This window comes from Canis aureus, chromosome 13 (genome assembly GCF_053574225.1).
Source record: "Canis aureus isolate CA01 chromosome 13, VMU_Caureus_v.1.0, whole genome shotgun sequence".
Taxonomy (NCBI): Eukaryota; Metazoa; Chordata; class Mammalia; order Carnivora; family Canidae; genus Canis; species Canis aureus.
Genome location: NC_135623.1, coordinates 68,529,729 through 68,544,099, shown reverse-complemented (window position 1 = coordinate 68,544,099; position 14,371 = coordinate 68,529,729). Strand labels below are relative to the sequence as shown.

General features: G+C 40.6%; 1 protein-coding gene across 2 annotated transcripts in view; it reads right to left on the bottom strand.

The window, feature by feature from the left end:
• The window catches only part of TLL1 (tolloid like 1), a 192,530-nt gene that overhangs the window by 96,031 nt on the left and 82,128 nt on the right, over positions 1-14,371 (bottom strand). For both annotated transcript variants that reach the window (XM_077846571.1, XM_077846572.1), the window contains exons 3-5: positions 12,421-12,501; positions 10,778-10,930; positions 9,724-9,841 (exon numbers count right to left, since the gene is read on the bottom strand). In XM_077846571.1, the coding sequence (XP_077702697.1) occupies positions 9,724-9,841; positions 10,778-10,930; positions 12,421-12,501 (352 nt within the window). The remainder of the gene's footprint in view (positions 1-9,723; positions 9,842-10,777; positions 10,931-12,420; positions 12,502-14,371) is intronic.

The following is a 14,371-nucleotide window of genomic DNA, read 5'->3' as shown; positions in this document are numbered from 1 at the left end:
TTTCTCTCTTTAAGAAAAACAGAATTAGGAGTCCAGTATCTCAGTCAGTTAAGCATCTGACTCTTGATTTTGGCTCAGATCATGATCTCAGGGTTGTAAAACAGGGCCCCACTTCAGGCTCCACACTTAGAGCAGTCTGCTTGAGTTTCTCTCTCACTCCCTCTCCATCTCTACATTACCCCCACTCTCTCTTTCTCTAAAAAAGAAGAAAGAAAGAAAGAAAGAAAGAAAGAAAGAAAGAAAGAAAGAAAGAAAGAAAGAAAGAAAGAAAAGAAAGAAAGAAAAGAAAGAAAAGGAAAAGAAAAGAAAAGAAAAGAAGAAAATAAAATAAAAAAGAAAATAAAAAAAAGAAAGTTGGTTAATCAAAAGAAGAGTTATTTTTCCTACTCACAGGAGAATTCATTTTGAAGAAGGAAACTTTTAAAAGAAGAAATCAATAGAAAAAAATTAGTTTCAAAAGGTAAATTTTCCAAGGTTAATAGTTAACTGGTGGAGAAAATCAACAACTGGTAGAGTTATGAGATTTGCAAATATAAATAAAATTATATCTAAAACTTTAATAATTAGGGTTGACATTGAAATAAGTTATCTATAGGATTACCCCTTGAGACAGCAATAGAGGGCAATAAATAATTGATAGCTGGTAATTATGAGGCACAAGACACCAAACACCTTGTTTAATTTATTACATTAAAAGAGAAAATTGCCAAAAATTAATTGCCCAAATGCTAAAAGGAATTTCACACATTTTCAGTTTCCAGAGTAAGTATATTTATAGTCCTTCTGGTTGTTCACAAATACAAATATTTGTCATTCCAATTATTTCTGTAGGCTTTAAATGCCTTAAGCATCTTAACCTACACCATACACTTATTATTTATAAATCTATTATAACAGTCAATGAAGTTTAATAAATCAATAATAGAAAAGAAGAAGTAACTGGTAAGGGAAAAAAAATCAGGAAACTTGGTTTTGCCCCCATTTTTAATAGTATTTTTCAATCTATAAATAGATATTTACTACATACCCAAATAGTAAAGTATTGGATGTAGAAAAAGGCAAAATTTACACACTTTCGAGATTTAAACTGAATCATGTGCTCTCATAGAACAATAGTAGTTAAACTGAAATATCTGATGATTATATAGCAACTAAATCACACACACTGAGTCATTCTTGCTGGTTACATTCAAAGAAGAAAATACTTTGCAAATCAAAATCTGGGAGATAGCCAAGCAATGTGGTCAGCTTATTTAATTTAAAACACCTTTTTAAAGCATAATTTCACCCATAGCAATGCCCAATGAATAAGACTGGATTCCCTTACAGAAAACAAAAATATTTTTTCCACTGACTTTTACAATTGTCCTGTGAAAGAAGAGAAATGTGGTGGTTTGATTCCTATGGTTCTCGGGAGAGAATAATTCTGGATGCTCAGATAATAAATAACTAAAAATAGGCACAGACAATTGGTATGGAATGACAGGGTAATATGTGAAGCTTATAAAAATGTGGTTTAAGCATGTCTAAGTATTATCTTAGTTTCAAATATCACTCAGGTTGATGCCAGTTTCTTTTATAGAGCTTCTGATTTTTTTATTACTCATTTGTGTGCGCTTTTAATGCTTGACCACAGGAAGATCTATCTGTCCCCTCAAGAAAAACCTTCACCATCTGTAGGAAGCCACACTTCTCCCTAAGCATGGAGAGTACTCAGGTGATCTAAAACCTGCCATTCCTTACCTTTGCCTCAGACTGGGGGAACCAAAGCACCTTTGGAATTTGCCTGTTAGATCATCTACCATAGATGTCCTCCCCGCAGCATCCTTCTCTCAACATTGAGGTAATTTAAAAACGTAAAGCCATATTATGACTCTGCTGTACCCAATCGTCTCCGATGGTTCTACGCGAAATTGTGACAATGTTCAAAAATATTCATCACCCCTCCATGGAAGATAATCATACTTCCTTACTCCACTGATGCGGAGTTTGGTCACGTGACTTGCTCTGGCTAATGCCATGTGAGCCCAGACTGCTTATGAAATTTCTGGAGAGAATCTTTAATAGTCCATATGCAACATTGTCTGTGTTGCACCTGCCACAAGTGCATTGTTCTAAAGAGAGGTTCTGCCATCAAAGTGAAAACTAACATGGTAGCTCTGGAGAGACACAGCCAACCAGTGGTGCACATGCATGTACACAGGATCATGCATTACAATGACATAAATACTGTCAGCTGGCTAATACAAGCTCTCCCTTTAATCAGCGGAAAATCTGGATCTTCACACACAAGGGTCTTACCACCTCTTACTACTGTCCCTGCAACTCACTCCTCCTGAGCCATGCGGTGTCCTGCTCTGCCTTGAGCATACAGACATGCTCTCGCCTGACAGCCTTTTTACCGGCTATTTCTTTTGTCCGGACTTCTGTTTTCCACGTAGCTAGCTATATGGCTCATTTCATCTTCTTTTTCAAGTTTTTGTGCAAATGCCTTTCTATCGCATTTACATTTCTGTCCTTTTTGTCCTAGAACTTATAATCCATTAATACATTTTATATTTCATTGATTTCCATTTTTTTCCCTGACTCCCCATCTTAGAATCTAAGCCGTCTGTGGACAACTTAGAGGTTTTGTACACCGATGTCTCTAGCCCCTACAACAGAGTCAGGCACATAGTATTAGCTCAGCAGAAACAGAGAACAGACCGGTAGTTGCAAGCACTTGGGGTAAGAGGTGGGAGTGTGGGTCACAGGGGAGAAGGGGGTGAAAAGGTACAATCTTCACCCATAGCAATGGGTTATAAGATAAATAAGTCCTGGGGATGTAATATACAGCATGGTGGCCAAAGTCAATAATGCTCTATCATGCACTTGAACGTTGCTAAAAGAGCAGATCTGAAAGTTCTCATCACGAGAAAATAAAAATGTTGCCACCATGGGAGGTGATGCCTGTTAACTAGATCTATTGTGGGAATCATTTCACAACGTATGCCTATTCCTACTCGTCAGGGCATGCACCTTAAACAGATACAGTGTTCTACGTCATTTATGTTGCAATAAAACTGGAAAAATCACTTTAAAAATACTTTTAAAATAATTTAAAAAATAAATTAATAAGTATCTGTTGAAATAATAGATCTCATCAGTGCAGGAGAGTGCCAAGACTGGGTTACCAGAAAGCATCCAAAGCAGAGGCGAAGGTGCTTTGGCCAGGGGTCAAACATGCTCTTCCTGAGATACCTCCCTCAACCTGGCTCTCTGTGTCTTCTATGAATTACCTAATAATCCAACAAGTGTGATTCTATCAATTATCTAATAATTTCTATAAATTATCTAATAGTCCTACAAGTCGTTTTCTTTTTTTTTTTCTGCTTAAATTAACTGGTCTCTGTTGTTTACAAGCAAGAATCTTGGCTAACACACCTCCTCTGCATAGCTATCAACTTTTTGCAGAGAAAAATACCTCACATTCAATTTTGTATTCCCTCCAATTAGTATAGTACAGGTGGCATAAAACAAAAATTCAATAGGTAAAGATGAATAAGTGCCTGCTGCCATAATCTGAATAACCAACTGACCAAAGTTAAATACAATTTAAAACACAAAATCTAAGAATAGTTAAATAAGTTAACCCTAAGTTTATTTGGTTGGTTAGTTGTTTTTAAGGAATCATTAAAAATTAGCAGATAGGAAAAAAAGTAAAATTTTTCAAAAAACTAATAGATAATAGAGGATATTCATGGATTAAAGGCCTAAATGTGAGACCTGAAACCAAAGAAATCCTAGAGGAGAACAAAAGCTGTAAAGTCTATGGACATTGGCTATAGCAACTTTTTTCTAAACCAGTATCCTGAGGCAAAGGAAACAAAAGCAAAAATTAACTGTTGGGACTACAACAAAATAAAAAGTTTCTGTACAGTGAAAGAAATGGTCAACAAGGGACACCTGGGGGGCTCAGTGGTTGAGCGTCTGCCTTCAGCTCAGGTCATGACCCCGGGGCCCCAGGATCGAGTCCCACGTCGGGCTCCCTGCACGGAGCCTGCGTCTCCCTCTGCCTGTGTCTCTGCCTCTCTCTCTGGGTCTCTCATGAATAAATAAATAAAATCTAAAAAAAAAAATGGTCAACAAAACTAAAAGGCAGCCTACTGAACGGGAGGAGATATTTGCAAAGGACATATCCAATAAAGGGCTACTATCCAAAATATATAAGAACTTCTAAAATTCAACACCAGAAAAAACAAATAATTCAATTTAAAAATGAGCGGAAGACATAAACAGACATTCCTCCAAAGAAGACATTCAGGTAGCCAACAGACACATGAAAATATTTCATCACCATTTACCTTCAGTAAATTGCAAATCAAAACTATAATGAGACGTCACCTCACACCTGTCAGACTAGCTAACATCAACAACACAAGGAACAAGAGACGTTGGAGGGGATGTGGAGAAAAATAACCCTCATGCACTGTTGGTGGGAATGCAAATAGGTTCAGCCACTCTGGAAAACACAGTTTCCTCAAGAAGTTAAAAATAGGGACACCCGGGTGGCTCAGTGGTTGAGTGTCTGCCTTCGGCTCAGGGCGTGATCCTGGGGTCCTGGGATCGAGTCTCACTTTGGGCTCCCCATGGGGATCCTGCTTCTCCCTCTGCCTGTGTCTCTGCCTCTTTCTCTGTGTCTCTCATGAATAAATAAAGAAAATCTTAAAAAAAAAAAAAATAGAATGACCCTACAACATAGCCACTGCAATCTTATTTACCCAAGGAATACAATATCACTAATTCAAAGGGATACCTGTACCCCTATGGTTACAGCAGCACTATTTACAACACAATAACCAAGATATGGAAGCAAGTGGCCATCGACTAATGAACAGATAGAAAAGATGTGGTATATATACACGATGCAAGACTATTCAGCCATAAAAAGGAATGAAATCTTGATATTTGCAATAACATGGATGGAGCTAGTATTATGCTAAATGAAGTAAGTCAATCAGAGAAAGACAAATACGATATGGTCCCACTCATACGTGGAATTTAAAAACAAAACAAATGAGCAAGAAGATAGAGAGAGAGAGAAACGAAGAAATAGACTCAACTAAGGTGAAAAAAAACAGATGGTTACCAGAGGGGAAGAAGGTAAGGATTGTGCTAAAAATTGGTGATGGGTTAAGGAGGCCACTTAGGTGAGGTGTGGAATTGTTTAATCACTATATTGCACCCCTGAAACTAATGTAACACGGTAAGAAAATAAAGCTACACTTTAAAAATAGAAGATATTCAGGAATATAGAGTTACACATCAAAGGTAATAAATTCAGCTATTAAATTTCTGACTTACAAAGAAATGAATCAAACAAGTTGTTATAAAGTGATCTCACATTTCGCTGAGAGTAATTGATCATCTTGTGAAATAAATGCCACTGATGACAATAAGCATTCATCGAAAAAATATTCATAGTTCAAACGTTTTGCCCACATAGGGAAAGTTAAAGCAGATGGAGGAGGACAGATCAAAGATATCATATGACAAGAAGTTCTGACCTTTACCTTTTGCTTTTTAAAATGTTATCTTTTCCCCATTTACCAAAGACTTGATATAGAATTAGGTACCAAACAAATATATATTGAATAAAGGCTGATTGTAGCAGAATAAGGTGGGATATACAATGTTCTAAATGGTAAAAGTGGTTCCATATTTAATAACTCTCCTATAAATAAGGAGGACATTATTTTAGCTTTTATTTTTAAAAAACTATAATAGCTAGAAGTTGCCTAACTTAGTGGGTAAGCTAAAATCAAAATGATAAAAGTGAGGGGTGCCTGGGTGGCTCCGGGAGTTAAGCGTCTGACTCTTGATTTCGGCTCAGGTCATGACCTCAGGGTCATGAGCTCGGGCCCCACAGCAGGCTCCACAGTGTGGAGTCAGCTGAGATGCTCTCTCCCTCGGCCCCTCTCCCCGCTCGCACTCTCTCAATCTGTACGGAAGGAAGGAAGGAAGGAAGGAAATCTTTTTAAAAAGTTATACGAAATGGCAAGACGTGTTTGCTTGCCATCTTAAAACCTGAAATAGGACTGGTAAATGCTGCCACCAGTGATCAATACCTTACAGGCTCTCCATATTCAACGGAGATTTACACTAGACATTATTAAATACAATAGCCTCTGTGCAACAGCTCTTATGACATAAAGGACACAATCCCAAGGTCCAACAGGAGGATTATGTGTCTAACTTGACATTGATCTCATTGCAGTGCCCTCAGTGTTCTGTGCAACACTAACAGCCAAACTCTTTAATAATTTTAATTCATTTTAGGAGATATAAATGCACTATCGTCATAGAAAAAAATCCCCATAAATAAAATAAATAAAATAACTGTTTTAAAAAACTGTTAAAAAAAAACTGATAAAATAACTGTTTCATGAAATTATGGCCAATCACAGCAATTCCAAATGAAGTTTAGAAGTCATAAAATGGTTAGAGTGAGTAGCAAGCCAACCATCAATTCCTATTTTTTTAAGACTTTATTTATTTATTTACGATAGACAGAGAGAGAGAGAGAGAGAGAGAGAGAGAGAGGCAGAGACACAGGCAGAGGGAGAAGCAGGCTCCATGCACCGGGAGCCCAACGTGGGATTCGATCCCGGGTCTCCAGGATCGCACCCTGGGCCAAGGCAGGCGCCAAACCACTGAGCCACCCAGGGATCCCCCAATCATCAATCCCTATATAACGTATTGTCCTTCCCATCATGGAAAATACAATATAAGGAAATTGAAATTGAAAACAAAACACAAAATGCAGCAGTACTACGCTAACAGAATTACACGAATATATAAATATTCAAAAGCTTTATTTCAGGAGTGCAACTAGAGATTCAAAGATTTAAGGGCAACTTACAACTTCAGTGTCCATTGCTCTCAAATCATGACAATGATCATTAAAGTACGTGCTCTTCGATACCTCTTGAAATGCTTACATGCTTTTCTTTTTAGAATCACATACAATATGCCTCGGCTGATGTGCAAATTGTCACTATTTTCTTAATCACCCATCTCTAAAGCAGTGCACTGGGTGTCACAAGGGACGGCCTGTCCTCATCACGCACGAAGGCAGACAGTGAACCAATGGTGGGAATGGGACTCACACAGCTGAAGGCCCAGCGAAGTCACCCTGAGGGCAGCTCAGAAAAGGGTAAGAGAGAAATATGTGCATGGTTTCCACTGATGAAAATGGAGCAAAGCCATTCCAGGCACCTGGAAACGCACAAGCAAACACAGGAAGAAATGATAGCGAATGGGGGAGAACCGTTTAGCAGAATAAGACAAGTAAAACGAAAAATTTTGAGACAAGCCACATTAACGAAAGCGAATGAGTATAACCATGAGTTTGTTACAACAGAGATTTATCAATAAAATAATGGACGCCAGTGGTCGCTTTGTATTTGTTTCACAAAACTGAAAGGTGGTAGAGAGAAAAGAAAGACGTATGGGTCTGAATACATTACGTATTTATTTATTTATTTATTTATTTATTTATTTATTTATTTATTTATTTTTAATAAATTTATTTTTTATTGGTGTTCAGTTTGCCAACATACACCATAACACCCAGTGCTCATCCCGTCAAGTGCCCCCCTCAGTGCCCGTCACCCAGTCACCCCCACCCCCCGCCCTCCTCCCCTCCCACCACCCCTAGTTCGTTTCCCAGAGTTAGGAGTCTTTACGTTCTGTCTCCCTTTCTGAGATTTCCCACACGTTTCGTGTTTAGAAATACGTGAGCTGAGCTCTCTCCATTCCTATTAGGTAACCGGAAGAAAGGAAGGAGAGTCTAGGTTTGGACCTTTTGAATATTCAATAGATATGAAGAACCAGGAGGCATTTCATTTTTTTTCTAGGAGGCATTTCAAATACAACCAAAACCTGTCAAGCTGAAATTAGAGCAATTTGGAAGAAAACTACCTGAATAAGTCAAAACTAAAAAACCACCACCACCACCACCACCACCACTACAACAACAACAACAAAAAAAAATGGTATTATCCAAAACTATACAGAAAGGTACTAACGTATACTATTTCATAATGTCAGTCAGATAGGGTCAAAGTTAAAATCCATGACCTTTTAAGTGAGGTCAAATGTTCTGGGGTATACGGTAGAACAAAGCCAAGAGGGCACAACCTTCCCCCGACACCTAGTGAAATACGTACTTTCTCCCCCCAAATATATGTGATTGGAGCGAGCCCTGTGTCCCGGAAAGGGGTGAGGTCTTTGTTTGGCCTCCCTCTGCACCCTCCAGGAGGCCCTCCACCGGTTCTAGCAGGGTGAGACGGTGCCTCTTCCTGGATGATCCCAGCTCATCGCCGGAGAAGGATTAAAAGGAAAGCCCATGAGGTTGACACTATTTCACAACAACAGGACCCTTTACAGCGAGGGGCCGGGCTGTCACCCCTGGAACCACTGGCCCACAGCAGCCTCCCCGTCGAGGCTCCGGCCCATGGGCCTCCGGATGGGAGCCGAGGTGCGGCGGGCGGCGGTGCTCCGCGGTGTTCCTACAGGACAGGCCTCGATCCTTACGCAGCCGGTGGTGTCCATGCACGTGGCCACTCACCCGAAAGAGAGGGGAGAGGACCCCCCCGAGGCCCGTGGCCCCCGCACCCCGCTGGCTCCCGGCTGGCAGGCACCTGGTGGCCACAGGAGCTGCACGTGGCAGCAGCGGTGACTTCGTGGCACCCTTCAAATGTCATATTGGGGCATCTGGATCTCATTCCCTGCTGACACTTCCCAAAAGGTGTTGTGGGAGATCAGATCGGTGCACGCTCTTCACTTTGGAAAGAGCACGGCTGCTCGGCTGTTCCACGTAAAGTAAAAAGCACTGCATCCTACCCTCTTTTCTTTTTTTTTTTTTTAATTTTATTTATTCATGAGAGACACAGAGAGAGAGAGAGGCAGAGACACAGGCAGAGGGAGAAGCAGGCTCCATGCAGAGAGCCCGACGTGGGACCCGATCTTGGGGCCGAAGGCAGATGCTCCACCACCGGGCCACCCGGGCGTCCCTATCGTCTCTTCAATTGCCTGAACATCCGTAAGGCTCCCTGGACTTGCTACCTCGGGACCCCGCTCAGCCTGCCGCAGGCCACGACGGCCGCCGGGACACTGCTTGTCCCCCTCCCGTGGGAAGCCCGTCTAGGAAGCAGCTCTGCCAGGAAGCCTGGAGACTCTCAGGGCGCCTGACGTCTCGCTCTGCCCGGCACCTTCTGAAGATGCTCCTAGTGGCAGCGATCGGGGGAGGGGACACACGAGAGCCCTGGGGACAGATCCATCACGACATGGCGAAGCCAGGGACGGCCGACCCAGGGGACAGAGGCAGAAATCAAAGGTGTTGGTGACTAGAATGTCATCTCAGTGCAGGGGTTCTACAGGGGACACAAGAGAATCACCAGGCGACATTATGGAAGTGTCTAATTCACAGGGGGGACCCCTGGGACATGGCCAATACCGTCGCCGCAGTCGCACCACGAGCGAGGAGTAGTCGGCGCAGTGGAGAGACGCGCTCGGGTAGATGCACAGAGCTCTGCGACCACAGAATGTGTTTCTTTAAAGTATAATATTTTCTTGTGGAAATTCACCTCCCCCGGGGCAAAGTGCTAGCAAATAGGAAGAGGCGGGCCCCAGTCTGGGTCCCCTCCTGCACCCGCTCCTCGCGACCCCCGTCCTACTCACCCGCAAGGCCTGTACGTGAACACGATGTAGCTCTCCTCGTCGCTCCTCTCGATGAAGGTCACACACGTGTGCCTCTCCCAGTGCCGCATGGCCTGCTTGAACATGGCTCGCTGGCTGCCTGGAAGGACGCGGATGTCAGCAGGGAGCGACGGCCTGGGCGCCAGCTAGCCCGGCCCGGGCCCCCCAGCACGGCCCTTGGGAGCGGACGCCGCCCTCGGGATCGGGGGGCCCGGGCCACCCTGTGCACAGGGCCTAGGCCGAGGCTCAGCCCCCGGACTCAAGGGGCACGTGGGAAACGCGGCTGAAAATCAGAACATCTGTCGATGGACCCCGAGGCCCCTTCCACAGTCTGGCTATTGTGGACACGGCTGCTGTGAACATCGGGGTGCAGGGTCCCATTGACAGGTGACGGGCAGAGAAGCTGGGGGCTGTGGCGACAGTGGGACATCCCTCAGCCACCAGAAACGACAAATACCCACCATGTGCTTCCACGTGGAGGGACCTGGACGGGATGATGCTGAGTGCGGTAAGTCAGTCGGGGAAGGACAGACATCATATGGCCTCATCATTTGGGGAATATAAATAATAGTGAAAGGGAATAAAGGGGAAAGGAGAGAAAATGAGTGGGAAATATCAGAGAGGGAGACAGACCATGAGAGACTCCATCTCTGGGAAACGAACTATGGGTAGTGGAAGGGGAGGGGGGTGGGGGGAGTGGGGGTGACTGGGTGACGGGCACTGAGGGGGCCTTTGATGGGATGAGCACTGGGGGTTATTCTGTATGTTGGCAAATTGAACACCAATAAAAAATAAATTTATTATTAAAAAAAATACAAAAGAAAATCCAGAACAGTATTTGAGACTCTTAGAACTCCAGACTAAGAGATTTCCCAACCTCAGAGACATTCTCAACTGGCCGCCGGGGTGATTGGAGCATCTCTCACGTTTGATCTGATACTACTACGCTCTGTGTATTAATACTCTGTAAAAATACACACTTAAGCTGTGTGATAATGTTTCTTTTGCAAAAATAAACGCTCTGGGAACGTCTTACCAGTGAAGTTGCCTCCTATAACGTAAGGGATAACACCTCCAGGCCATATCCTTTCGGTTCTTGATGTAGCAGCTCTGGGAACTCGGTTTTTCTCATTTTGCCCTGAGAATGTTAGGGGTGCTTTTCCCTTAACTGTGTTGTTTTGCTCCAAGCCTGCAGTGACATTTAAAACACTCTGTGAAACACAAGTCCTCGGTCAGGGAATCATTTCCTCTTAAGAGACTAAAGTTAAAATGTCTTATTTACATATTTGTGTAAATATGCCTGAAGTCAAAATGCATTAAAGAAAACCTTCATTTATATTGCATTCTTGAAAAAGCATTAAAATATTTAAGCACTGCATGTCAAAATACTACTTCTTAATGCTCTATGAGCAAATTTTAATGAATTCCCGTACAACAGCCTGCAGCGGACAGACGTCCGGCAGACTGGTAGGCCACAAAAAATGACTTTATTTATTTTAATTTCCTAGATCACTGCCAGTTCACCACCAGATGATCAAATGGACATTGTTTAAAAAGTCCAAGATATTCCAAATCCTTCACTCTTTTATATCAGGACTGATACTCCGTAGTACGGCCTGAAAGTAGGATTATTACATTACAGAGAGGATAAATGAAATAACGCCAAGACAGGTACGGTCCCAGCCTCCTGGAACACTGGTCTGTCTCTGTGCAAACGTCCTCTGGGTTTGTCTCCAGGTGATTTAGCACCGTTTAGACATCAGGACACATCCTGAACAAGCCAATATAAAACACAACCCATTCCTGGAGCACCTTTCACGTCTGTGGTCATTCATTGTCTTGGTGAGCTTTCAAGATATTTTTGTTACTGTTTTTGTCTTTCCTAAATTTGCTTTATTATTCATTCTTATGCATCTATCACTGTTGATCCAAATATCCCAGTACTGGAATATACTTCAGATACAATAAACATTGACGGCACGCCCCCGATTCCCACGTCCCTAACAGGTCTATGGTTGTCATGTCCTGAAGAAAAGCATTTTTGCATGGGAAAACCATTCCTTGAAACTGCGTACTGTCAATTATTTAATTAACAATTCATCGACCAAAAAGATGTTGGGGGAGAAACTTAGAACAGGAAACTTTTTTAAAGACTCTACAATCTACAAATCGTGTTTAACAGATTCATTACTCTAAGTATTAGCTGATTTTGAAACCAGATGGCTGTTTTTCTATGTCTTTTTCTGGAAGGATAAAAACATTTTCCAATTTTTTTTTTCTTTCATTCTAACAAATCGGTTTGTCAATTTACTTGAAGTGGGTTTCAGTTCAAAACGGTCACGGCATTTTCTGATTTGATTAAAAGTGATAATGGAGAGTTCCATGCTTGATAAAAACACTTTAGTGTGATACCCACTGCAGTGGAAATAAATACCAACAGTAAAATAACGCCCTGATACATTTTATAATAAGGAGAAGCTGAAAATAACTTAAAGAAACATTTTAATGGTCCCAGATTAATTTCTAAAAAACTTACAGTAAACATCAGCTAACAAAAGGGACTCTTTGTCAGCATATATCCGTTACACCCGTCACATATTAATGGCAAACTGAACTGCTATTAGTATAATATTTACTGTACATCAAGTCAAGCGTCTGCAACTTTAAACATTGATATACCAGAGCCAATTCTTCTTATCCTGTCTATAAGCTGGTAGAGGGCCCCTCGTTTCTTTGAAATACCATGGTCTCCAAATCCACCTTAAGAATAAAATAAAATAAAGTTAAACCCATTGCATTTTAAAGTTCTTCTAAATAAGCCATACCAACAGGCTACACTGATTTCTCTTTGGACATCTCTCTTTGTGTGTGTGGTCTTAGAATGTTAGAGCCATGAAAACCCATAAATCTTAAAGAAGCGTGTAAACATTTTACAAACACAATTTTGGTAACAAGAAACAAGTGGGTGGGGTGATCCAGAGAGCAATCTGAGTGGCTTTATTTGGACATCATGGCAACTGAGTCATCTATTGATAATTTGAAACATTTTTCTTCACTGTGACCTTGACATCACATAGTGTTATATAGGATGACAGCAAGTTGTTTTGCCCTGGTGATTGCATTCCAGCTATTCCTCCAATGTAAACTGAATATTTTCAGAAGCCAAATCAGCACATGGAAATAAAAACATTAGAAAAGTAAATGTATAGTGCAAGCCTTGATCCAAAGCTGCGACCGGTTTTGAGATATTTTTAAAAGCAATTATCATATTTTATAAAATGTTCAAATAAAATTTGAAAACGAGTTTTGATAATTTATAAAAACCAATTAACACGTAATTCCAAAAACGTCAAAACAACCCAAAAGGATGTTCAGTGGCAAAATGCATTCTGTTATGCTACGTAACTGGAAAAATTCATAAAAATAGATGTGAAGAATTTTATAGCTCGAAAAGCAGATGAGAAGGTCAGGATAAGGAAATATGTCCTTTTGCAGTTTTAACAACTGGAAAAAGATGAGGAAAGGTAGATTTCCTATCATAAGTCAGAAACCAGAGCATTTGAGGAAAACCCAAGTACTCTGGTTCTCATTCCAGCCCTTTAACAGAATGCTCTCCCAATTGTATCTCCTATTTTCCGTTCTTTCTGAATTTTCAGTAGACAAATAACAAAAAGGCATCACCGAGCAAACAACCAATATAACCACTGACGATATCTACACAAGCGCAGATGAATTCCTACCACCAGAGTATGGTTCCTGAGTCTTTTCAGGCTAAGATCATGAAAGGGCCAGAAACTGCACCTTGATCTATTTCTTTCCAATACTTTCCCCCTTTGAAATTGATACCAAAACTTATTTCCCTAGATTAAAGCTAATAAAAACCAAAACCAATCACAAAAACCATTACCATATAAGCCTCCTAGGGCAAAAAAAATCAATTAAGTCCTTATAAGGCAAATAAGTTAGGGGGCTTATTCACTGACTAATAACGTGCTTGATTATTTGCATTACACGGTCACAGTTTTGCTGTGCTACTTGAGAAAAATTTTTGAGATTCTTTCATTGAACATTTTAGAAGGATGAGGTAATATTTAAATGTATTCGTTCTTAAGTAGTTATAAGAAACATTCTTAAAGAATGGCATTTATATGCTTGAAATGACAATTGTGTAATAATTACACTTCATACTAGATATGCCAGGAGCACATATGAATAGATTTAAAAGATGGTTAATCAGGAGAAAAAGGAAAGGTCTTAGGTAATATTAAGGTAACTAAAAAGATAACAGTAATTATAGAATTTTCAAAAAACAATGTTTCAAGACCACTAAAGGCAATAATGCCTTTAATATTTAGCAATTTATAAAGATTTTCATAGAAATTAAAATTACAAAAAATTCTATGTAGGTAGTTCATTAATACAGAAAAAAAGGAAATTCATAAAATAAGTGGTTGTTTCTCACATATTCTCAAAAAAAACTGAAAACAAACAAACTAAGTAAATACTTATGGGAAAGATTATACACTTTGAAGTAAGAAATATAATTAATTTGATCTCCACATGTGTAGATCACAATAATATTAGTAGCTATACCTCATGGGGTTATTATGTGTATTCAAAGAGTAATTAT